The 27689-nt window shown below is 35.4% G+C and overlaps 1 protein-coding gene across 2 annotated transcripts in view; it reads left to right on the forward strand.

The window, feature by feature from the left end:
• The window catches only part of LOC100447113 (solute carrier organic anion transporter family member 1B3), a 103495-nt gene extending 89051 nt beyond the window's left edge, over positions 1-14444 (forward strand). For both annotated transcript variants that reach the window (XM_024256918.2, XM_024256919.2), the window contains one exon: positions 13536-14444. In XM_024256918.2, the coding sequence (XP_024112686.2) occupies positions 13536-13779 (244 nt within the window). In that variant the 3' untranslated portion in view covers positions 13780-14444. The remainder of the gene's footprint in view (positions 1-13535) is intronic.
• Positions 14445-27689: the final 13245 nt, after the last annotated feature.

Genomic DNA, 27689 nt, shown 5'->3' on the forward strand with positions numbered 1-27689 from the left:
TAATTAGTGATGTTGAATCCTAAGTGAACTAATGCATGAACAGAAAACCAAATATCATGTGTTCTCCCTTGTAAGTGGAAGCTAAACATTAAGTACTTATGGACACAAAGAAGGGAACAATGGACACTGGAGCCTACTTGTGGGTGGAGAGTGAGAGGAGGGTGAAGAAACAAAACTACCTGTAAGTGACTATGCTTATTTAAAAAAGAAGAAAGAGAACAAGAACAGATAATAAAATATTTCAAAAACTGCATCACACAACGTATTTTAAGCAAAGTTCAACAGCAAGGGGTAAATTAGAAGAATTTATAATTCAGACATAGACACAGCCAAATGTCCTATGTATATAAGGATCTCTTAAAAATCTACAAAAACAGGCCGGGTGCAGTGGCTCACAACTGTGATCCTAGCACTTTGGGAGGCTGAGGCAGGGAGATCACTTGAGACCAAGAGTTTGAGACCAGCCTGACAATCATGGTGAAACCTTATCTCTAGTAAAAATACAAAAAAAAATTAGTCAGGCATTGTGGTACATGCCTGTAATCTTAGTTACTTCAGAGGCTGAGGTGGGACAATTGCTTGAACCTGGGAGGTGGAGTTGGCAGTGAGCTGAGATCACCAACTGCACACTCCAGCCTGGGCGACAGAGCAGGACTCCATCTCGGAAAAAAAAAAAAAAAAAAATCAGTGCACACATTAAACGTTAGCAAGAATGGGAAACAACAGAAATTTCCTGTCATTGCTGGAGGTGATGTAAAACGGTACTGGAGTGTTGGAAGACAGAGTGAAATTTTCTTACAAAGCAAATAGAGTTATTGTATGATTAAGCAATCATGCTCCCAAGTATTTACATAAATTAGTTGGAGACATGTCCACAAAAATACCTGTAGTTGAATATAAAAAAGTGGAAGCATTGAAGATGTCCTTCAGTAGGTAAATGGATAAGTAAACTATGTTACATTCATATAGTGGAATATTAGTAATCAATGTATTAGTCTATTCTCACACTGCTATGAAGAGCTACCTGAGACTGGGTAATTCATGAAGAAAAGAGTTTTAATTAACTCCCAGTTCCACAGGATTAACAAGAAGCATGACTGGGAGGCCTCAGAAAACTCACAATTATGGCAGAAACCAAAAAGGAAGGAGGCATGTCTTCTCCTAGTGACAGGAAAGAGAGAGAGAGAGAGAGCAAAGGGGGAAGTCCCACACACTTCTAAACCATCAGACCTCATGAGAACTCACTCACTATCTTGAGAACAGAAAGGGAGAAATCCACCCCCAAGATCCAGTCACCTCCCACCAGGTTCCTTCTCCAATTCAACATGAAATTTGGGCAGAGACACAAACCCAAACCATATCATTCAACCCCTGGTCATTCTCAAATCTCATGTTCTTCTCACATTGCAAAATACAGATACCCTTTTCAACAGTCCCTGTGTCTTAACTGATTTCAGCATTAACTCAAAAGCCCACAGTCCAAAGTCTCTTCTGAGACAAGGTAAGTCCCTTCCACCTATGAGCCTATTAAATTTTAAAAAGTTAGTTACTTCCGGCCAGGCGCGGTGGTTCATGACTGTAATCCCAGCACTTTGGGAGGCCAAGGCGGGTGGATCACGAGGTCAGGAGATTGAGACCATCCTGGTTAACATGGTGAAACCCCATCTCTACTAAAAATACCAAAAAATTAGCCGTGCGTGGTAGTGGGCGCCTGTAGTCCCAGCTACTCGGGAGGCTGAGGCAGGAGAATGGCATGAACCCAGGAGGTGGAGCTTGCAGTGAGCCGAGATCACACCACTGCACTCCAGCCTGGGCGACAGAGCGATACTCTGTCTAAAAAAAAAAACAATTAGTTACTTCCAAGATACAATGGGGGTACAGGCATTTGGAAAATACTCTTATTCCAAATGGGAGAAATTGGCCAAAACAAAGGGATTACAAGCCCCATGTAAGTTCAAAACCCAACAGGGCAGTCATTAAATCTTAAAGCTCCAAAATGATCTCCTTTGACTCCATGTCACACATCTAGGGCACACTGATGCAAGAGATTTGTGCCCAAGGCTTTGGGCAGCTCTACTCCTGTGGCTCTGCAGGTACAGTCCCCATGGCTGCTTTCATGGGCTGGTGCTGAGTGCCTGCAGCTTTTCCAGGCACACAGTGCAAGCTGTTGGTGGATCTACCAATCTGCAGTCTGGAGGACAGTGGCCCTCTTGTCATAGCTCCACTAGGTAGTGCCTCAGTGGGAACTCTGTGTGGGAGGTCCAACCCCACATTTTCTCTCTGTACTGCCCTAGTATAGGTTCTTCATGAGTGCTCCACCCCTGCAGCAGACTTCTGCCTGGACATCCAGGCATTTTTTTTTTTTTTTTTTTGAGACAGTGTCTTGCTCTGATGCCCAGGCTGGAGTGCAGTGGCATGATCTCAGCTTCCCACAACCACCGCTTCCTGGGTTCAATCAATTCTTGTGCCTCAGCCTCCTGAGTAGGTGGGACCACAGGCATGCACCACCACACCTGACTAATTTTCATGTCTTTAGTAGGGATGGGGTCTCGCCATGTTGGCCAGGCTGGTCATCCAGGCATTTTGATACATACTAGGAATAGGTTCCCAAACCTCAACTCTTGCTTTCTGCACAGTCATAAGCCCAACACCATGTGAAAGGCACCAAAGCTTGGGGCTTGCACCCTCTGAAGTCGTGGCCCAAACTGTACCTTGACTCCTCTTAGCCATGGCTGGAGCTGGAGTCAGTGGGAAATAAGGTGCCATCTCCCAAGGTTGCACAGGGCAGCAGGGCCCTGGGCCTGACCCACAAAACCATTTAACCCTCCTAGGCCTCCAGGCTGGTGATGGGAGGGGACTCCATGAAGGTCTCTAAAATGTCCTGGAGATATTTTCCCCACTGTCTTGGCTATGAACATTTGGATCCTCTTATGCAAATTTCTACAGCAGGCTTGATTTTATCCTCAGAAAATGAGTTTTTCTTTTCTACCACATGGCTGGGTTGCATATTTTCCAAACTTTTATGCGCTCCTTCTCTTTTAAATGTAAGTTCCATTTTCAGATAACCTCTTTGTTCACGCATATGAATAAACAATTTTAGAAACAGCCAGGTCACATCTTGAATGCTTTGCTGCTTAGAAGTTTCTTCCACTAGATACCCTAAATCATCTCTCTCAAGTTGAAAGTTCCACAGATCTCTCGAGCAGGGACAAAATGCCACCAGCATTCTTAGCTAAAGCATGGCAAGAGTGACCTTTACTCCAGTTCCCCATAAGTTCCTCATCTCCATCTGAGACAATCCTGAACTTCATTGTCCATATCACTAGCAGCATTTTGGTCAAAACCATTCAACAGTCTCTAGGAAGTTCCAATCTTTCCCACATCTTCTGTCTCCTTCTGAGCACTCCTAACTGTTTCAACCTCTGCTCGTTACTCAGTTCCAAAGTCGCTTTCATATTTCACATATCCTTATAGCAGTGCCCCACTCCCAATACCAATATTCTCTATTAGTCTGCCTCAGAAAACTTACAGTCATGGTGGAAGGGGGAAGCAAGTCATGTCTTCTCATTACAACAGGAGAGAGAAAGTGTAAAAAGGGCTACACACTTCTAAACCATCAGATCTGGTGAGAACTCACTATCATGAGAAAAGCAAGTGGGAAATCCACCCTCATGATCCAATCACTTCCCATCAGGCCCCTTCTCCAATATAACATGGGATTTGGGCAGGGACACAAATCCAAACTACATCAATCAATAAAAAGAAATGAGCTATCAGCCTACAAAAAGAAAAAAATGAAGCTTAAACTCATATAGCTAAATAGAAGAAGGCAGTCCAAAAAAGCTTCAGATTGTATGATTTTAACTGCGTGATCTTGTAGAAAAGGCAAAACAATGGGCAACAAAATCAGTAGTTTCTTGGGGCTCAGTGTGGAGAAGGCTGGGATGAGTAGGCCTAGCACAAGGGATTTTTAGGGCAGTGAAACTATTCTATATGATATTGTAATATTGGATCATGACATTATGCATTTGCCAAACCTATAGAACTTTATTTACAACATAAAATGTGAACTCTAATGTAAAATATGCATTTAATAATGTATCAATATTTCTTCATCAATTTTAACAAATGTGCTATACTAATACAAGATATTAATGATAGGAGAATCTGTGTACCTGTTGGGCAGGGAGATCTCCATAAAGTTTTCTGGTAAAACTAAAATTGCTATAAAATATAAAGACAAAAAAATCATGAAACATTTTTCAAAGAAGAAGTCATTAATGGTTATGAAACATATAAAAAGATTGCAGTCTGTTATTATCAATTGTTATAATTGCAGTTCTGTTATTATCAATGAATAAGAACATGAACATCATCTTGATAATAAAATAATTATAATTAAAAATCACCCAGATTGTCAACAATCAAAAATGTTGCTTGAAGACTGTGTTGGCAAAGTATATAACTTTAAGCCAGCAGCAATACTTCTAGGAATTTATCCTAAAGATATCTATACTCCCAAAATACTGAAAACAAAGTAAGAACCAATCAAGAAGATATCAATTAAATTAATAATGTGCATGCAGGCAAATGAATATTCTGAGTTCTTAAAAAAAGGAAAAATCTTTTTACTTACTAATATGGAAGCCTATTCGCAATATATTGGTATAATCACAAATAATGTGAAAAAAGGAAGCATTACATGAAAAATGTGTGTGGAATATGCTATTATTTATGTAAGGTGGGGAATATTTCTTAGTTCAGGTTAGATCTCTGGTGAAAACTCCCTGGATCAAATTTACTAAAAGAACTTTTTTCTAGTTAATGTGTAAATTCACTGCCTAACATCCCCAACATGTAATGATCCAGCTTTTTCTGGAATTATAGTAAAGCAGCATTCACCAGCCCACAGACATTCTCTTAAATTTAAAGTAATTATAGAAAATCTTTCCCTAAATGGAAGATCTCTTTCCTCCCTCCCTCCCCTTCCTCCTTTCCTTCCTTCCCTTCCTTCCTCCCTCCCCCCTTCCCTTCCCCTCCCTTCCTCTCCCTTCCCCTTCCCCTCCATTCCCTTCCCTTCCCTTTTTCTTTTTTTTGAGATGGAGCCCCACTCTGTCATCCAGGCTGGAGTGCAGTAGCGAAATCTCAGCTCACTGCAACCTCCGACTCTTGGGTTCAAGCAATTCTCTTGCCTCAGCCTCCTGAGCAGCTGGGATTACAGGCGCCCGCCATTACAAAAGGCTAATTTTTTTGTATCTCTACTAGATAGGGTTTCGCCATGTTGGCCAGGCTAGTCTCAAACTCCTGACCTCAGGTGATCCGCCCACCTCAGCCTCCCAATGTGCTGGGATTACAGGTGTGAGCCACCGCTCCCGGCTGGGAGATTTTATTTCTATTTATAAAAGTATGGAAAAAAATAACAAAGCAAAACAATAAATTTATTTTAAGAAAATATTTATTTTAATTGAAATCATAATTCATTTTAATGACAACTGGCAAGATGCTTCCCAGAATCTCCCCAAAGCAATAATCACCAAGTCCAAGCATTAACATAACATTTTGAAATGGTGATACTTTAGTTACGTTAGTTTCAGTATGAAAAGACCACTAAAACATTGTTTTAAAAACTGTACTAGTTCTTTTTCCTTCAGTGAAAGTTTAGGTAAAGGAAATGAAAAGTGGAATTTTAAAGTATAATTAATAAAAAAAAAGGGGAAGTTCATTTGCCAGTTAATACACTGAAAGTTAAATGATTATCTTATGATTTTTAATAGATTTTATTTTTTAGAATAGTTTCGGAATCACAGTAAAATTGAGGAGAAAGCACAGAGATTTCCCATATCTTGCCTGCTCCCGCATACATGCATAGCCATTATCAAGATCTCCCATCAGGATGGTACATTTGTTACAATTGACAAACCAGATTGACACATCTTTATCACTCAGGATCCACAGTTTACATCAGGTTTCGCATTTCGTGTTGAACTAATTCATCCAAACTAGGGTTTGGATGAATGTAAAATGATACATATCCACCACTCCACTATCATAAAAAGTAGTCTTGCTGCCCTAAAAATCCTCTGTGCTCTGCCTGTTCATCCCTCCTTTCCCAGTAATCCCTGGATCCCTAGAAACCAATAGTCTTTTTACTACTTCCACAATTTTGTCTGTTTCAGATCATATAGTTGGAATTACACATTTTGTAGCCTTTTCAGAGTAGCTTCTTTAACTCAGTAATATGCACTTAAGTTTCCTCTAGTTGTTTGTATTGCTTGATGGGTTATTTCTTTTTAGCACTGAACAATAATTGATTGTCTCAATACACCACAGTTTATACATTTGCCTACTGAAGGACATCTTGATAGCTTCCAGGTTTTGGCAATTATAAATAAAAGTTAATAATAAAAGATATCCGTGTGCCAATTTTTGTATAGATACAGGTTTCAACTTCTTTGTGTCAACACCAAAGTGCAATTACTTGATCATATGGTAAAAATATGTATAGTTTTATAAGAAATCGTCAGACTGGCTTCAAAAGTGGCCGTATCATTTTGCATTTTGACCAACAATGAATGAGAATTTCTGTTTCTCCACTTCCTTATCCACATCTAATGTCTAGTGTTCTGGATTTTGGCCATTCTAATAGCTACGTAGTGGTGTCTCATTGTTGCTTAAATTTGCATTTCCTTGATGACATAAGATGTGAAGCATCTTTCTTTCTTTTTTTTTTTTTTTTTTTTGAGACGGAGTCTCACTCTGTCGCCCAGGCTGGAGTACAGTGGCGTGATCTTGGCTCACTGCAAGCTACGCCTCCCGGGTTCACGCCATTCTCCCACCTCAGCCTCCCGAGTAGCTGGGACTACAGGCGCCCGCTACCACGCCTGGCTAATTTTGTGGGGGTTTTTTTGTTTGTTTGTTTTGTATTTTTAGTAGAGACGGGGTTTCACCATGTTAGCCAGGATGGTCTCGATCTCCTGACCTCGTGATCTGCCTGCCTCAGCCTCCCAAAGAGCTGGGATTACAGGTGTGAGCCACCGCGCCCGGTTGTGAAGCATCTTCTTATATGCTTATTTGCCACCTCTGTATTTTTTGTGGGGAGGTGTATGTTAAAGTCTTTGGCCTACTTTTTAACTGTTTTTTTTTTATTGTTGAATTTTGAGAGTTCCTAGTATTTTTGAAAAGTTATTGAATATGCCTTTTGAAAATATTTTCTCTCAGTCTGTGGCCTCTGACTCTCATCTTATCCTTTTGACAGTGTCTCTTACTTTCTCGGAGTAGAATTTTTGTTTTGTTTTGGAAATGGATCTCGCTCTGTTGCCCAAACAGGAGTGCAGTGGCACCTTCTTAGCTCACTGTAGCCTTGCACTCCTGGGCTCAGGCAATCCTCTCATCTTAGCCTCCTATTGATGTGATCATGTGATTATTTTTCTTAGTTAGTCCATTAATATGATGAATTATATAAATGATTTGTGAATGTTGAACCAGTCTTGCAAACCTGGGATATATGCCTGGATAACTGTTCTATTCAGAAGTTTTAAATTGTAATGAAGTCCTCTTTATCAATAAGTTCTTTCATGGATTGTGCTTTTGATGTTGCATCTGAAAAGTCATAACCAACTCCTAGGTTGCTTTCTCCTGTGTTACCTCCTAGGAGTTTAGTTTTGCATTTTACATTTTGGTTTGTGATTCATTTTGAGTTAATTTTTGCGAAGCCTAAATTCATTATTTTGCATGTTGATATCTAGTTGTTCCAGCACTATTTGTTGAAAATACTATAATTTCTCCATTGTAGTGCCTTTATTTTTTTCTAAAGATCCATTTACTATATTTAAGTGGGTCTATTTCTGAGCTATGTATTCTTTCCACTTACCTATTTGTATATTATTTTACCAAAGTCACACTGTCTTGGTTGCTGTAGCTTCACATTACGTCTTGAGGTCCGGTAGTATCAGCCTTATTATTGGGTTCTTATACTTAAGTATTGTCGTGGCTATTTAGCATCTTTTGCCTCTTCACATAAACTTTAGAATTAGTTTGTCAGTATCCACAAAATAACTTACAGAGATTTTGATTGGGGTTGCATTGAATCTGTGTATCAAGTTGGGACAAACTGACATATTGACAATATTGAGTCTTCTGATACCGTACATGGACATGGAATATCTCTTCATTTTTTAGTGCTTCTTTGATTTCTTTCGTCAGAGTTTTATAGTTTTCTGCCTATACCTTTTGTATATATTTTACCAAATTTATACCCAATGTTTCATTTCTGGGGGTGCTAACGTAAATAGTAATGTGTTTTTAATTTCAAATTCTACTTATTCATTGCTGATTTATAGGAAAACTTTTCACTTTGGCATATTAATCTTATATCCTACAACGTTGTTATAATTGCTTATTAGTTCCCATAGTGTTTTTGTCTATTATTTGAGGTTTTCTACATATATATATGCAAACAAAGGTAGTTTTATTCCTTCCTTTCAATCTGTATACATACCATTCCCTTTTCACTTTTTTTTTAATCACATGGACTTTCCGTGTACCATGTTGAAAATTAATGGTGAAAAGGGACATTCTTGGCTTGTTCCGACCTTATCAGGAAAGCTCTGAGTTCTTCATCATCAAGTAAAAAATGTGTAGAATTTTTGGTGTATATGTTTTTAATCAGGTTGATAAAATTCTCCTCTATTCCTAGTTTAATGAAAGTTTTTGTTCACAAATGGATGTTTGATTTTGTCAAATACATTTTCTGCATCTATTGATGTGATCATGTGATTTTCTTTCTTCTTTAGCCTGTTAATATAATAAATTATATAATTGATTTTTGAATGTTGAACCAGTCTTGTAAACCTGAAATACATTCCACTTGGCTGTGGTGCCTAAATTGTTAATGCAATGTCAAATTCAGTTAGCTATTTTTGAGAACATCTGCACCTATATTTGTGAGATGTATTGCTCTGTAGTTTTCTTTTCTTGTAATGTTTGTCTGCTTTGGGTATTAGGATGATGCTGACCTCATAGGAGAGAGGAAGTATTCCTGCTGCTTCTATTCCTCTGTAGGAAATTGCAATGAATTGGTATAAATTCTTACTTAAGTGTTTTATAGAATTCACCCATGAACCCATCTTGGTTTGGTGTTTTCTGCTTTAGAAGGTTATTATCAATTCATTTCTTTAACAGATATAGACCTATTCAGATGATCTGTTTCTTTTTGTGTGAATTTAGGTAGATTGTATCTTTCAAGGAATTGGTCCATTTCTTTCAGGTTATTAAAATTGGGGGCATGGTGTTGTTTACAGTATTCCCTTTTGATCCTTTTAAGGTCAATGGGGTCTACAGTGATGTTCCATCTTTGATTTCTGATATTAGTAAATCATGTCCTCCTTTTTATCTAAATTAGCCTGGCAAGGGACTCATCAATTTTACTAATTTTTTTGAGAAACAGCTTTTGTTTTTGTTGATTTTCTCTCTTCATGTCCCGTTTTAAATTTCATTGTGCCCTACTTTTACTATTTATTATCTTTGGATTACTTTGGATTTAATTTGCTCTTTTTCTAGTTTGCTAAGGTAAAAGATTAAATGATTGATTTAAGATATTCTTCACTTCTCTCTAATCCTGCTTTTGCTGCATCTATAACATTTGATGTTATAATTTTATTTTCACTTATTTCAAAATATTTTTAAATTTCTCATGAGATTTCATCTTGACCCATATGTTTCTTAGAAGTGTATTGCTTAATCTTCACAGATTTTGAGACTGTCCAATGAGCTTTCTGTTATTGACTTCTAGTTTAATTCCATTGTGGTTTAAGGACAGATATTGCATGATTTTCATTCTTTCAAATTTCTTCTATTTTTTATTTATTTACTTATTTATTTATTTATTTATTTATTTATTTTGAGACAGTCTTGCTCTGTTACCAAGGCTGGAGTGCAGCAGTACAATCTCACTCACTGCAACCTCTGCTTCCTGGGTTCAAACAATTCTCGTATCTTGGTCTTCTGAGTAGTGGGGATTACAGGTGTGTGCTTTCACGCCTGGCTAATTTTTTCTTTTTTTTGTATTTTTTCTTTTCTTTTCTTTTTTTTTTAGATGGAGTTTCACTGCTGTCACCCAGGCTGGAGTGCAGTGGTGCAATCTCAGTTCACTGCAACCTCCACTCCTAGGTTCAAGTGATTCTCCTACCTCAGCCTCCTGAATAGCTGGGTTTACAGGCACGCACCCCCACACCCAGCTAATTTTTGTATTTTTAGTAGAGATGGGGTTTCACCATGTTGGCCAGGATGGTCTCAATCCCTTGACCTCATGATCCACCCATTTCGGCCTCCCAAAGTGCTGGGATTACGGGTGTGAGCCACTGTGCCCAGCCTTTTTTTGTGTGTGTGTTTTTGTAGAGACGGGGTTTCACCATGTTCTTCACCATGTTGATCAGTCTTGTGTCAAATTCTTGACCTCAAGTGATCTGTCTGCCTTGGCCTCCCAAAGTGCTGAGATTACAGGCCTGAGCCACCACGCCTGGCCTTAAATTTCTTAAGATATCTTTTATAGACCAGAATGTGGTCTATCTTGGTGAATATTCTATATGAGCTTGGGAAGACTTTGTAGTCTGTTGCTGTTTCATGTAGTAGGTTACATCTGTTATACTGTTGGTTGATAGTGTTGTTGAGTTCAACTATGTCTGATCGAATTTTGCCTGGTGAATCGGTACATTTCTGATAGAGGCATATTGAAGTCTCCAACATAATTGTGGGTTCATTTACATTAAGTATCCACTTAACATTGTCCATAGGTTCTTAGAAACTGATTTTAAGCAAAACAATATACTATGTACCATAGTAACTATTTTTTATACCAATTAACTATGGTGAAATTGGTTTCATTATACAGTACATAATTTCACTTTTAAAATTATAATTTCCAGAACCTGTAGACAAAGTAAAGACTTACTGCATTTCTCTTTGCAGCTCTATCATTTTCTCCTCACATATTTAGACACTCCATTTTTACATGCTTACATGTTAAGTATTGTTCTGTTTTGTAAAAGGATAATAGGATAACTGATTTCTTTGTTATTATGTAAAGACTTTTTTATCCTTCATAAATTTCCTTACTTTGAAGTCTGCTCTGTTTGAAATTAAAATAGGTACTCCCATTTTCTTTTGATTAATGTCATCAGTGTATATCTTCCTCAGTCTAATTACTTTTAATCTGTATGTCTTCATATTTAAAGTGAGTTTCTTGTAGACTACATATAGTTTGGTTCTTGGTTTTAATCCTCTAACAATCTTATTATTATCTTTTGAGATAGGGTCTCACTCTGCTACCCAGGCTGTAGAGCAGTGACTTGAACATGGCTCACTGCAGCCTCAACCTCCTGGGCTCAAGAGATCCTTCTGCCTCAGCCTCCCATGTAGCTTGGAACACAGGCATGAACTAACATGCCTAGCTAATTTTTTGATTTTTTTTTTTTTTTAGAGATGGGCAACTCTGTTGCCCAGTCTGGTCTCAAACTCCTGGACTCACTTGATTCTCCCATCTTGGCCCCCCAGAGTGCTGGGATGACAGGCATGAGCCACCATGCCTGGCTTATTTTGGTCTTTTAATTGGCATATTTATATCATTGACATTCAAAGTGATTCCTGATATAATTGAAAGAATACTGACAATATTTGTTACTGTTTTCTATTTGCTCTCCTTGTTCTTTGATCCTATTTTTGTATTCCACTCTTTGTCTTCCCATTTTGTTTTAATTAAGCATTTTATATAATTTCATTTTCTCTCATTTGTTAGTTTATTAGTTGTACTTTTTAAACAAAAATTTCAGTAATTTTCCTAGAATTTGCAATACACATTTAGAGCTAATCCAAGTTTATATTTTAGTAACACTTTATTAATTCACAGATTATGAGTACCCTTATAATACCAAAATAACCCTAATTCTTCTTTCCTGCCCATTGTATCATTGCTGTCATTTACTCCACTTATCAAAAGCATACAAACACATATGAATAAGCATGTATATTATATATAATTAAACACATTGTTTCTATTATTTTGAACAAACTGATTTCTATTAAATCAATTTAGAATACTTTTTTTATTTAACCGTAACTGATTTCTTCTCTGATGTTCTTCCTTCTTTATGTATATCCAAGTTTGTGACCTATATCATTTTCCTTCTCTCTAACAAACTTCTTTTAACATTTCTTGCAAGGAGAATCTACTGGCAAAACAGTCCCTCAATTTTTGTTTGTATGACAGTGTCTTTATTTCGACTTAACTTTTGAAAGATAATTTCATATGGCACAGAATTTTTAAGTTGGTGTTTTATTTTTTTAACAGTTAAATATTTCACTTTGCTCTCTTCTTGCTTGCTTGGTTTCTGAAGAGAAGTCTGATGTAATCTTTTCTACTTTATAAATGAGGGTTGCTTTTCCTTTTGGTTTCTTTCAGGATGTTTTCTTCATCTTTGATTTTCTATAGCCTGAAAATAACAAACCTATGCATAGTTTTTCTGGCCTTTATCCTTCTTGGTGTTTTCTGAGCTTCCTGGATCTGTGGTTTGGTGTCTGACATTAATTCAATAAAAATTCTCTGTACTTATTATTTGAAATATTTATTTTGCTCCTTTCATTTTCCCCTTCAAGTATTTCCATTATAAACACTTATGTAGTCCTTCCAATGTTCTTGGTTATTCTGTTTTTTCTTTCTTTTGTCTTATTTTTTTTTTTTTTGCTTTTTTTTATTGAGATAAACTTAGAGATTGTTTCCTCAGCAGTGCTCTATCTAATAATAAATCCATCAAGGCATTTATCATTTCTGTTACAGTTTTCTTATCTGTATTCTTTCATTTTGGTTCTTAGAATTTTTATCTTTTTACTTACATGGCTAACCTTTCTTACATGCTGTCTACATTATCCATTAGACTGCTTAACAAATTAATAATAGTTGTTTTAAATTTCCATCCCTGATATTCCCTGACATATCTGGGTCTAGTTTTAAGTCTTATTCTTTTCAGACTATGTTTATTGTCTTTTAGTATGTGACTTGCAAATTTTTCTTGACAGCCAGACAAAATGTATTGGGTAAAAGGAATTGCCGTATATAAACGTTTATTAATGTGGTATAAGGCGATGAAGACAAAGTAGCATCCTGTAGTTCTATGATAAGGCCTCAATCTTTTAGTGAGCCTGTACCTCTGGACTGTGAACTTCAAACTTGCTTCTCAGTTTCTGTCTCCCACCCCTTAGGTAGAATGAGATGGCTTGAGGGAGCTAGTGTTATATATTTTCCTCCCTCCCAAAGGAAGGCTGGAGACAGCTGGGGTTTAGTTTCTGTAGCTTCATATATTTTTTTTAATAATAGAAAAATATCTTATGCCCCCAATGAAAGTAATAAATAGAATTGTTCTCTTAATATTTGTATGTGTAACTTGTTTTTCTTTCTTTTAAGGTATGCATACTGGGGAGAAAAAAATGTAAGATACTCTACACATTTAAAATAATAATCTACTCTCTTTTTTCTCTTTTCACAGAAGGGTCTACTTGGGCTTGTCTATAGCTTTAAGATTCCCAGCACTTGTTTTATATATTGTATTCATTTTTGCTATGAAGAAAAAATTTCAAGGAAAAGATACCAAGGCATCAGACAATGAAAGAAAAGTAATGGATGAAGCAAACTTAGAATTCTTAGATAATGGTGAACATTTTGTACCTTCTGCTGCAACAGATAGTAAAACATGTAATTTGGACATGCAAGACAATGCTGCTGCCAACTAACATTGTATTGATTCATTAAGATGTTATTTTTGAGGTGTTCCTGGTCTTTTCACTGACAATTCCAACATTCTTTACTTACAGTGGACCAATGGATAAGCCTATGCATCTATAATAAACTATAAAAAATGGAAGTACTCATGGTTAGGATATGGCTATGCCTTTATGGTTGAGATTGGAATATATGATCCATAAAAATTTAAAGTGAGAGGCATGGTTAGTATGTAATACAATAAAAAGTAATTGTTTGGTAGTTGTAATTGCTAATAAAACCAGTGACTAGACTATAAGGGAGGTAAAAGGGAGAAGATAGATTAATAGCCTAAATAAAGAGAAAAGCCTGATGCCTTTAAAAAAATGAAACACTTTGGATGTATTACTTAGGCCAAAATCTAGACTAGATTTATGCTATAATATATATTTTTCATGTTAAGTTGTATATTTTTCAGAAATTATAAATATTATTAATTTAAAATTTGAATTTGTGTTTGACTAACAACCTCGATGGATCTTCTTCCAACCTCCCATTAAGATCCTGCAGAAGAAATAGAAATATTCAAATATTGAGAGGTGTAATTGTGAGACAACATATTATAATACGTGTAAAGTTTCTACTGGACCAATGGAAGTGGATTAAGACAAACTGACTTTAGCTTGAGAAAGCAAAACCCATTGATAAGATGTGTCTTCATTGCATCTGTCTGTTTTCTCTGGGAGAAGCAAAATCTGTTACTTTCTTGCACACTTGTTTGTTTATTCATTGTGCACAAGAAGATATCTTCCACATCTCCACAAGCTGGATAAGAAATAGAGAAAATGAGATCAAATATTTAAATATTGCATTTTCTGGTAGTGATGCAGGATATTTCTTGGCCTCTTCACCGGACTCACAATAGAGGTGCCCTGTTTATTTGGTCTGCCATGCTCAACCCCTTGTGGGAGGGAGAGTGTGAGTGACCAAGTGTAGGACCATGTGGGCCATTCCGGTCATCGACACAGAAACAACCTCTGTGAGTTTCCCATGGCCAGACCAGGTGCGAGTGAGTGAATGCTGGACCTGGGCAACCACTCCAGGCACCGAAACAGGAGTGAGTTACATGTAGGGCTGGCAGCCAGACAAGGTGCAAGGGTGCTCATGATCCTGAAGCCCCAGAGGGGTTGTTATGGTGCTCCTTTAGTTCCACCGTCTACAGTCTGACAGATGGCAGCATGTTAGCAGCTCAGTTGGCCCCTTGTCTCTTTACCTTGGGTGGCTACCCTCTGCCAGTGAGGGCAAAGGCCAGTGTGACAGACTTCTCTGGGTACCTGCATTTGGTGGGTTCCAGGCCCTTGTCTGGTGTCCAAGAAGAATGAGGTCACATTGACAGTTGAAGGGTGGTGAAGGTGGAGAATTTTAATGAGTAATGAAAACGACTCTCAGTGGAGAGGGGAGCTGGAGAGGGGATGGGAAGGGCCGGTTGTCTTCCCCAAAGTCCTGCTGTCTCTTCCTCAAATTCAGGCTGTCTCCCCGAGTCTACCAGCTGAGTCTGGAGTCTTTATAGGCACAGGATGGGGAGTGTGTCCTGATTGGTTTCTGAGTATGCAAAAAAGGTTAAAGTGAAGGCACCACTCAAAGGTGGGCATGACAGTATAGAAAACCAATTAAGAAAGAGTAGTTATATCTAAAATAGGTGGAGGGTGGGACCAGTCAGAGGAAAGCCTGCCAAATAAGAAGACAACTTCTCAATCTGGTCTAAGACTTTAACTTGTAGCCTGGCTTTTGGACTTTAAATTGTCTTCAGCTTGGAAGTGGGGTTTCACCGGGAACCTGCCCCTATCTGCCTAGGCATTTGGCTGTCTCCTGTCACTATCAGGAGCAACATCTCTACTTAGTGAATGCTAGAGGTTGTAGTTTATAATTCTCAATTGGTTAAAAGATGTTTTGTATCAGAATCAACTGTAAAAATATATTTTAAAAGAAATATAACTATATACCTACTTTAGAGATTCCAAATTCAAACATGTGTGATATAGCCTGGATATCTTTAAAACATTCCACATGATGCTAGGATTCCTTGATAGACCACTATGGTATAGGAGAAGGTATACCTGAGTGTAGCAAAGTCACAAGAAATTATTACTAGAATATGGGAACTGGCCTGGAAGATATATACGTGTGTGTATGTGTGTGTGTATATATATATATATATATCTTTATACCTGTTCTCAGACTGTAATCCTGAGGAAAAAAAAATTAATCACACAAACAGAAATTTGAGGAAACCCACATACATGCTAGGTTTGTAGGTATCATATAACAAATCTAATGTGATCACACGCACACACACACACACACATATACACACACACATATACATATTGAATACAATGTGATATTTCAATACATGTATACATTGTGTAATAATCAAATCATGGTTATTAGCATATCCATCACCTTATACATTTATAATTTCTTAATTGTGAGTACATTGAAAGTCCTCTCTTCTAGCTTTTTGAAATATATAATGCATTATTGTTAGCTATAGTCACCCTACTATGCAGTAAGTACCAGCAACTTATTCCTCCTATCTAACTGGAGCATTGTACTCATTGACCAACTCCTCCCCATCTTCCCCTTCCCCTGTTTTTCCTGTCTTTGGTAACCACAATTTTACTCTTAATGTCTACGAGATCTATTTGTTTAGATTCTTCACATGAATGACATCATGCAGTATTTTTCTTTCTGTACCTGACTTATTTCCCTTAACATAATGTTCTCCAGGCTCAACTATTTTTTTGTAAATGACAGGATTTCATCCTTTTTTAGTGGCAGAATGGTAGTCAATTTTGTATATATGCCACATTTTCTTTATCCATTTCTCTGTTGATGGCATTTAGGTTGATTCCATGTTTTGGCTAAAATCAACAGTTCTGTAATTAACATGGGAGTGCAAAATGACTCTTCAGCATACTCATTTCATTTTCTGTGACTATATACCCAGTAGTGGGATTGCTGGATTATATAATATATATATTTTTAATTTTTTGAGGAATATCCGTGCTGTTTTTCATAATGGCTGTAGTAATTTCCATTCCCAACAGTGTATAAGACTTTCCTTTTTTCCACAGTATTGCCAGCATTTTTTCTTTTCTTTTTTTTGTTTTGTTTTTGGTCTTTTATGACAGCGTTTCTCACTGGGGTGAGGTGATATCTCATTCTGCTTTTTATTTGCATTTCCCTGATTGTTAGTGATATTGAGCATTTTTTTCATATAACTGTTGTCCATTTCTCTATCTTTCTTGGAGAAATATCTATTCAGGTATTTTGTCCATTTTTAAATTACATTATTTTTCAATTGAATTGTTTGAATTCCTTATAAATTCTAGATAATAACCTCTTGTCAGATGTACAATTTGTAAATATTTTCTCTCATTCTGTAGGTATTCTCCTTAGTCTGTTGATTGTTTCCTTTTCTATACAGTAGATGTTTAATTTGATGTAATTACTGTATTTTTGCTATTGTTGCCTGAGTCATTGAGATCTTGTCTAATAAATCCTTGCCCAGACTGAAGTTATGTAGCATTTCTCCTTGTATTATTCTAATAGTTTCATAGTTTTGGGTTTTACATTTACATATTTAATCTATTTTGAATTGAATTTTGTATATGGTGAGAAATAGAGGTCTAGTTTTATTCTATTGTATACAGATATTCAGTTTTTTCATCATCATTTATTGAAAAGAGTGACCTTTCCTTGATTTGTGTTCTTGGCATCTTTTTCAAATCAGTTGGTTGTAAATGCATGAATTTATTTCTGGCATTTCTGTTTTGTTCCATTTGTCTTTTTGTCTTTTCTGTATTTTTAGCGAATACAATGCAGTTTTGGTTGCTATAGCTTTGTAGCATATTTTTAAGCCAATTTGTGTGATGTCTCTAGTTTTGTCCGTTTGCTCAGAATTGCTTTAGTTATTCAGTCTGTAGTGGACTTCCAGTAATGTGTTGAATAGGACTGGTAAATGTGGGAAATTTTATCTTGTTCCATATCCTAGAGGAAAAGCTTTCAACTATTCCTCATTCAGCATTACACTGCCTATGGATCTGTCATATATGGCCTTTGTTATGTTGAAGTATGTTCCTTCTATACCTAATTGTTGAGAGCTTTTATTATGTAGAGGTGTTGAATTTTGTCAAATGGATCTGCATCTATTAAAATGATCATATAATTTTTGTCTGACTCTATTGATGTAATGTATCATGTTTATTGATTTACATATGTTGAAATACGCTTGCGTCCCTGGGATGAATCCCACTTGATTTTTAAAATTTGTTGTTAAATTTGGTTTGCTGGTATTTTGTTGACATTTTTTCATCTAAGTTCATCAAGGGTATTGGCCTGAATATTTTTGTTGCTGTTATGTCTTTCTCTGGTTTTAGAATCAGTGTGTTGATGGCTTCACATAATAAATTTGAAAGAGTTCCCTCCTTTTCAATTTATTAAAATAGTTTGTAAAGAATTGTATTCATTCTTTTAAAGATATTTTGTAGAATTTAGCCATGAAGTCATCATGTCTTGGACTTTCCTTTAATGAAAGACCTTTTATTACTGCTCAAGATCTCATTACTCATTATTTGTTGATTCACATTTTCTATTTCTTCTTAATTCAGTCTTGGCTGATTTTTAAAATTATTATTTTTTCAATAGATTTTGGAGTACAGGCAGCTTTTGGTTACATGGATAAGTTCTTTGCTGATGTCTGAGATTTTTGTGTACCTGTCACCTAAGAAGTGTACACTGTATGCAATATGTAGTATTATATCCATTATATCCTTCACCACCCTCCCAACCTTCACCCATGGAACTGATCCATTTCTTCTAGATTTTTCATATTGTTGGCATATCATTAATTGTGCATAGTAGTTTCTTATGAACTTTTGTATTTTGGTTGCATCAGTTGTAATGCCTCCTTTTTAATCTGATTTTATTTATTTGACTCTTCTCTCTTTTTTTTCTTGGTTAGTCTTGCTAAAGGTTTGCCAATTTTGTTTATGTTTTTATAAAATTAGCTCCGCATTTCATTTATCTTTTGTGTTGTTTTTAGGTCTCTACTGTACTCTGATTTTATTATTTTCCTTCTAATGTGAGTTTATTTTATTCTTGCTTTTCTATCCTTGAGATCCATCATTTGGTGGTTCATTTGAGAGCTTTTTTTGATGTAGACATCTATTGCTATAAATGTCCTTCTAAGGACCACTTTTGCTATATTCCATAAGTTTTAGTATATTGTGTTTTCATCTTCATTTGTCTTTAGAAAGTTTTAAAATTTCTCTTTTAATTTCTTCATTGGCTTACAGGTTGTTTAGAAACATGCTGTTTAATTTCCATGTACTTGCAGCATTTCAGAACTCCTTTTGTTGAATTCTAGTTTTATTTCATTATGGTGAAAAATGATACTTGACATGATTTTAGCTTTTTTGAATTTTTAAAGACTTTTTTGGTAAACTAACATATAGTCTATCCTGGAGAACATACCATGTACAGTATAGAAGGATGTGCAGTATAGAAGAATGTGCATTCTGCAGCTGTTGGATAGAATGTTCTGTAAATGTCTGTTAGGTCCATTTGGTCTAGAGTGCAGTTTAAATCTGATTTTTTTTCTTGGTTTTCTGTAAATAATCTGTCCATTGCAGGGTGTTGAAATCTCCTACTATTATTGTATTACTATGTATCTCTCCCTGTAAATCTATTAATGTTTCCTTTATGTATTTAGATGCTTTGATGTTGGGTGCATAGGTATTCATGATTGCTATATGCTCTTGTTGTATTGACCCTTTTATCATTATATAATGGCCTTGTCTCTTTATGTTTTAACTTGAAATTTATGTTTATCTGAGAGAGTATAGCTACTCTTGTTTTGTTTTGGTTTTTATTTGTATGGAGTATCTTTTTCCACTCATTCACTCTCAGTCTATGCATGTCTGTATAGGTGAAGTAAGTCTTCTGTTGGCAACGTATAGTTGAGTCTTGTTATTTTATCCATTCATTCAACTTTATATCTTTTAACTGTAGAATTGAGTCTGTATACATTCAGTGTGATTCTTGAAAGTAAGAACTTACCTCTGCCTTTTTGCTGCTCTTTTTTGAGCTGTGATTTTGTATCTTTAAAAAAAAAATCTTCCTATCCTCCTCTTCTCCTTATCCTTCCTTGTCTAGTATCCTCTGTTTGACTTTTTACTTCTATGAGATCAACTCTTTTAAGCTTCCACATATGAGTGAAAACACATAGTGCAAAATATTCTGCTCCTGGCTTATTTCATTTATCATAATGTTGTTGAATTCTATTCATGTTGCTGCAAATGACAAGATTTAATTCTTTTTTATAGCTGATTAGTATTCTATGTATCTCTCTAAACATACAGATATATGTCTATCATCCATCTATCTCATGTTTTCTTTATCCATTTATTTGTTGTTGGACACTGAGATTAATGCTATATTTTGGCTCCTGTGAACAGGGATGTGATAAACATCCAGGTACAGACATATTTTTATTTAGTGATTTTATTTCCTTTGGATAAATTCTCAATAGTGTGATTGCTAGATTGTAAGGTATTTCCATTGTAGTTTATTGAGGAACCTCTTTACTCTTCCCTTTGTGGCCATACTGGTTTACATTACCACCAACTGTCTATAAGAATTCTCTGTAGTCTGCATCCTTGCAAGCATTTATAGTTTGTCTTTTTTATGATAGCCATTCTAACTGGGGTGAGAGGATACCTCATTGTGGTTTTTATTTGCATATCTCTTTTAATTAGTGATGTTGACAATTTTTTCATATATTTGTTAGCCAATTGTATGTCTTCTTTTGAGCAATGTCTGTTCAGACTATTTGCCCATTCTTTTAAAAATTAAATTGCTGATCTTTTTGCTGTTGAACTGTTTGAGTTCCCTGTATACTCTGAATATTAATCTTCTGTTGAATGAGTAGCTTGGAAATATTTTCTCACATTCTGTAGACTGGCTCTTCACCCTGTCGATTATTTCTATTGCTGTACAGAGCATTTTAGTTGGTTATTATCTCATTTATTCATTTTTGCTTTTGTTGCCTGTATTTTTAAGGTCTTACTCATAAAATCTTTTTGCAGACTAATGTCCTGTAATATTTTCCCTATAATTTCTTAGAGTAGTTTTATTGTTTCTGGTATAACATTTAGGTCTTTGATCCATTTTGAGTTTTTTTTAATAGCATAAGAGGTGGGAGCTATTTTTCATTATTCTGCATGTGTATATTCAGTTTTTTCAGCACAATTATTGAACAGGCTGTCCTTGCCCCAGTGAGAGTTTTTGGTATTTTTGTCAAAAAAACAGTTGGCTATACATATATGGATTAATTTCTGGGTTTTCTATTCTGTTCAACTAGTCTGTGTGTCTGTTTTTATGCTAGTATCATGCTGTTTTGGTTACTGTAGCTTTGTAGTATATTCTTACCTCTGGTAGTGTAATGAATCTGGCTTTGGTCTATTTGATAAGAACTGCTCTGGTGATTTGAGGACTTTTGTGGTTCTGTAGAAATTTTCTAATATTTTCTATTTCAGTGAAGAGTGTCATTGGTATTTTGATATGAATTGCACGAATTTGTGGATTGATTTGGATAGTAGTGTCATTTAAACAATATTGATTTTTCTGATTCATAAACATAGGATTTCTTTCTACATATTCATATCTTCTTCAGTATTTTTCATCAGCATTTTGTACATTTTCTTGGAGAAGTTTTTACCTCGTTGGCAAAATTTATTCCTAGGTCTTTTTTTTTTTGGAGCTCTTGTAAATAGGTTTGTCCTTCTGATTTTTTTTAGCTAATTCATTGTTTATTTATAGAAACACTACTGATTTTTGTATATTAATTTTGCATCCAGCATCTTGAAATCATTTACCATTTCTAATTTTTTTTTGTAAGTCTCTAGATTTTTCTATATATAAGATCAGGTCATCTGAAAAAATGGACAAATTGACTTTCTCCTTTCCAATTTAAATGCTCTTCTTTATTTCTCTTTCTTATTTGACCTGGCTAGAAATTCAGAACTATGTTAAGAATGATGAGATTAGACAAACTTGATCTGTTTCTTAGGGCAAAAGCTCTGTGATTTTCCCCATTCAGAAAATAGTTAGATGTGTGTTTTTCATATACGACCTTTAATATGTTGATGCATTTTTCTTTTATACCTAATTTACTGAAAGTTTTTATCAGGAAGAGATATTCGAATTTATTCAAAAGCATTTCCTGTGTCTACTAAGATGGTCACATAACTTTCATTCTACTGATGTGATGCATGACCCTACTGATTCACGTATTTTGAACCATTCTTGCATTCCTTGGATAAATCTCACTCAATCATGGTATTATTTCTTGGTATGTTGTTGGATTAGTTTGCTATTATTTTGTTGGGTATTTTTGTGTCTATATTTATCAGAAATACTTGCCTGTAGTTTTTTCTTTTTTATTTCCTCATGTTCTAATTGGGTTTTAATTGCAGTGTTTTGCTGGCCTTGTAGAATGAGTTAAGAAAATTACCTTGGTTTCACATTTTTAGAATCGTTTCAGAATAATGAGTTTTAATTCTTGTTGAAAAGAATTGTACCAGTAGAATTATACCCATAGAATTCAACAGTGAAGCCATACAGTCCTCAACTTGTATTTGTTGGAAGACTTTTTGTTACTGATTCAACCATGTTACTTGTTATTGGTCTGTCAGATTTTCTATTTCTTCTTTATTTAATCATGATAGATTTTGTGTCAGGAATTTATCAATTTTCTGTAGGTTTTCAAATTTAAAATAGTGTTCAGAGTATCTCCTAATGATCCTTTGTATTTCTGTAGTAGCTGTTGTGAAATTTCCTGTTAATTTCTGATTTTATTTAGTTGGGTCTTTTTTTTTCTTAGTCTAGCTAATGGTTTGTCAATTTTGTTAATCTTTTCAAAAAACTAGCATTTTGGTTTGTTGATCTTTTGTATTTTTTTTTTTACTCTTTGTCATTTAGTTTTGCCATGATCTTATTTCTTTTATCTACTAATTTTGGGTTAGGTTTGAAAATTTTTATGTGTTAATTGATGTACATGTTCAGGTTATTTTTAAATTTTCTAGGTTTTTTTGATATAGGCCTCTTGCTATAAACTTGCTTCTTAATACTTCTTTTGCTGTGTCTCACAGGTTTTGGCATATTGCATTTGTATTTTCATGTTTTTCAGATAATTTTTGAAATTTTATTCTTAATGTCTTTCTTCACTCGTTGGTCATTTAAGAATATGTTGTTTAATTTCCGTGTATTCATATAGTTTTGAATGTTACTCTTGTTATTATGTCTAGTTTTATTTTGTGTGGCCAGTTAAGATACCTGACATGTATTTGATTTTTTAAAAATAATTTTTGAGACCTGTTTTGTGTCCTAACATATGGTCTATCCTGGTGATTGTTCCACATGCTAATGAAAAGTATGTGCATTCAGCAACTGTTGGGTGAAGTGTTCCTTAGATATCCATTAGGTCCACTTCATCTGTAGTGAAGGTTATTTTTTTATTTTGATTTCCTTTTTTAAACTTTAGATTCAGAGGGTACATGTGTAGTTTATTATAAGGGTGTATTGCATAGTGCTGAGTGTTGGGCTTCTATTCATCCTGTCACCCAATAGTAGAAATAATATCCAATAAGACTTTTTTTAGTCCCTTGTTTTCATCTCTCTTTCCCTTTGTTTGGAGTTTCCAGTATCTGTTGTTCTCATTGTTACATCTATGGTAATGCAAGATTTACCTCCCACTTACAAGTTAAAACATGTGATATTAGGCTTTCTGTTTCTTACATAGTTTGCTTAGGATAATGGCCTCCAGCTGCATCCATGTTGCTGCAAAAGACATGATTTTATTCTTTCTTATGACTGAGTAGTATTCCATGGTATATATGTACCACATTTTCTTTATACAGTCAACCATTGATGGGCACCTAAGTTGATTCCATTCTCTGCTATTGTGAATAGTTCTGCCATAAACATACGAATGCATGTGACTTTTTGATAGAATGATTTATTCTCCTTTGAGTATCCACATATTAATGGGATTACTGGGTCAATTGGTAGTTCTGTTTTTAATTCTTCAAGAAATGTTCTAACTGCTTTGCACAGACTCTGCACTAATTTGCAATCCTACAAACAGTGTATAAGAATTCCTTTTTCTCCATAATGTCAACATCTGTTATTTTTTGACTATTTAATAATAACCATTCTGGTGGGTGTGAGATGATGGTATCTCCTTGTGGTTGTGATTTTCACTTCTCTGATGATTAGCTATGCTGAGAAATCTTTTAATTTATATTGGCTGCTTGTATGTCTTCTTTTGAAAAATGTTTGCTCATGTCCTTTGCTCACATTTCACTTGGGTTGTGGCTTACTCTTGATTTATTTAAGTTCTTAATAGACACTGAATGTTAGTCCTTTGTTGGATGCATAGTTTGCATCCAAACGATGCAATCCAAAATTCCATAGTTTGCAATTTTTTTTTCACATCTTGTAGGTTGTCTGTTCTGATCACAGTTTCTTTTATTGTGTAGAAGCTCTTTAGTTTACTCAAGTTCTAATTGTCTATTTTTCATTTTGTTGCATTTGCTTCTGGGATCTTCATCATAAATTCTTTTCCTAGGCCAGTGTCTAGATGACTACTTCCTAGGTTTTATCAAGAATATTTGTGCTTGAGATCTTACATTTAAAAATTTAATCTGTCTTGAGTTAATTTCTACACATTGTGAGAGGTAAGGTTCCAGTTTTGTTCTTTTGCATATGGTTAGCCAATTTTCCCAGCACCATTTGTTGAATATAGTGTCCTTTTCCCATTGTTTATTTTTGCCAATTTTTTCAAAGATGAGTTTGTTGTAAGTGTGCAGCTTTATTTCAGGGTTCTCTGTTCCATTCTATTGGTCTATGTGTCTAATATTTAGCAGTACCATGCTTTTTGATTACTGTATTCTTACAGTTTGAAGTCATTTAGAGTGATGTCTCTTTCTTTGTTTTTTGCTCAGGATTGCATTAACCATTTGGGCTCTTTTTTTGGTTGCATATGAATTTTGGAACAGTGTTTTTTCTAATTATGTGAAAAATAACATTGACAGTTTGATAGGAATGGCATTTAATCTATAGGTTGCCTTGGGCAGAATAAGCACTTTAATAATATTGATTCTTTCCACCCATGAGCACCAAATGTTTTTTCATTTGTTTGTGCCAGCTTTTATTTATTTCAACATTGTTTTATTGTTCTTATAGAGATCTCGCCCCTCCTTGATTAGGCTTATTCCTAGGTATTTTTATATGCTTATTGTAAGTGGGATTGAGTTCTTGATTTTGTTCTGAGCTTGAATATTATTGGTATATAGAAATGTCACTAATTTTTGTATGTTGATTTTGTATCCTGAGAGTTTGCTGAAGTCGTTTATCAAGGTAAAGTGTCTTTTGGCAGAAATTTTAGCATTTTCAAGGTATACAATCATATAATCAGCAAAAAAGATAACTTTACTCCCTGTTTTCCTATTTGGATGACTTTTATTTCTTTCTCTTGCCTGATTTCTCTGGCTAGGGCTTCAAGTACTGTCTTTAATAAGGTTGGTGAAAGTTAGACATTCTTGTCTTATTCCAGTTATTAAAGGGAATGTTTTCAGCTTTTGCCCATTCAGTATGATGTTACCTGTGGGTTTGTCATAGATGGCACTTGTTATTTTGAGGTAAGTTTTTTCAATGCCTAGATTCTTGAGGGTTTTTATCATGAAGGGATGTTGTATTTTTTATCAACTGCTTTTTCTGTATCTATTGAGATGATTATATGGGTTTTGTTTTTACTTTTGTTTATGTGCTGAATTACCTTTATTGATTAGTGTATGTTGAAACATCCTTGCATCCCAGGAATAAAGCCCACTTTATCATGGTGAATTAACATTTGATGTGCTGTAAGAACTGATTTGCTAGTGTTTTGTTGAGGATTTTTGCCTCTATGTTTATTAGAGATATTGGCTTGTAGTTCGCTGTATTCACTGTGTCTTGTCAGATTCTGGTTATCAGGGTGATGCTTGTTTCATAGATGAATTAGGGAGGAGTCCCTCCTCTTTGACTTTGCTTTGAATAGTTTTAATAGAATTGCTACCGGCTCTTCTCTGTATATCTGTTAAAGTTTGGCTGTGAATCCATCCAGCTCAAGGATTTTTTTGGTTGGATGGGTTTCTAGCACTGATTCAAGAATTTGATATCGATCTATTTAGGGTTTTGATTTCTTCCTGGTTCAAACTTGGGAGATTGTGTGTTTCCAGGAAGAAAGTAAGGATGCTCCATTTAATTCATGGTTCCACTTTGACCACTAGTGAAGGCCTGAAAGTGGCATGATTTCAGAATCCTAAAGAAAGTGCTGTCTACATGGAGACATCATCTTCTTCATATCCCTATACACAACTCTAACCACCAACAAATCTCCACTGTATAATTTGAACTTGTCCTAACTTCTATCAATATAAGTTTATGCCTGTGAATTAAGACTTGATCTCCAGCAAAATTGGAAGAGAATTTTTTTCCTTCACTACATTGTGAGCAATACACTTCTTTTTTAAGAAGCAGGCTTTTGATAGTAGTGAAAATAGAGAATATAAGAAATTTATAAACAGAGATAGTGGAAAAGTGAGAGTATAAATACAGACAAAATTGTCTATCCATCAGTTTGTTTAGGACAGATCTTATCAATGAAGATTATATTGTTTATATTCTCTACAAAAATGTGTCTTTGAGTCACTTGAATTAAAAATTAATTTTCGTTTGTCTGACAATACCAACATCTGTGTCTTATTGTGGTTTGGTTTTGATGATTGCTATATCTGTTCAGTGTGTGTTTTCATTGCCTTTTGATGTCTCAGAATTTTTTGTTGAAATCCATAAATGTAGTATAGGAATGTCAACACTGAAGTAAATATTTATTTTACATGGAGATAATAACATCTTTCCTGCCATTAGGCATATATTGTGGGGGGTTGTCAGTAACAGGACTGGGCTTGAAGTTTTTTGTTGCTTTCATTACCCTGAGAACATCAAAAGCATTAAATATCTTAGTAAAAATTTGTATATAAATTCTGCCCTCTGAGTATATTTGGTTTCCCCTTTTGCTGTATTACTCAGAAACAGTCTCTTGCAGCTCTCCCAGCTGTATTCCACTCTTACTGTTTTCTTTTTTTATTTTGTTATTATACTTTAAGTTTTAGGGTACATGTGCACAATGTGCAGGTTTGTTACATATGTATACATGTGCCATGCTGGTGTGCTGCAACCATTAACTCATCATTTAGCATCATTTAGCATTAGGTATATCTCCAAATGCTATCCCTCCCGCCTCCCCCCACCCCACAACAGTCCCTGGAGCGTGATGTTCCCCTTCCTGTGTCCATGTGTTCTCATTGTTCAATTCCCACCTATGAGTGAGAACATGCAGTATTTGGTTTTTTGTCCTTGCCATAGTTTGCTGAGAATGATGGTTTCCAGTTTCATCCATGTCCCTACAAAGGACATGAACTCATCATTTTTTATGGCTGCATAGTGTTCCATGGTGTATATGTGCCACATTTTCTTAATCCAGTCTATTGTTGTTGGACATTTGGGTTGGTTCCAAGGCTTTGCTATTGTGAATAGTGCCGCAATAAACATACGTGTGCATGTGTCTTTATAGCAGCATGATTTATAGTCCTTTGGGTATATACCCAGTAATGGGATGGCTGGGTCAAATGGTATTTCTAGTTCTAGATCCCTGAGGAATCACCACACTGACTTCCACAGGGTTGAACTAGTTTACAGTCCCACCAACAGTGTAAAAGTGTTCCTATTTCTCCACATCCTCTCCAGCACCTGTTGTTTCCTGACTTTTTAATGA

Source organism: Pongo abelii, chromosome 10 (genome assembly GCF_028885655.2).
Source record: "Pongo abelii isolate AG06213 chromosome 10, NHGRI_mPonAbe1-v2.0_pri, whole genome shotgun sequence".
Classification (NCBI taxonomy): Eukaryota; Metazoa; Chordata; class Mammalia; order Primates; family Hominidae; genus Pongo; species Pongo abelii.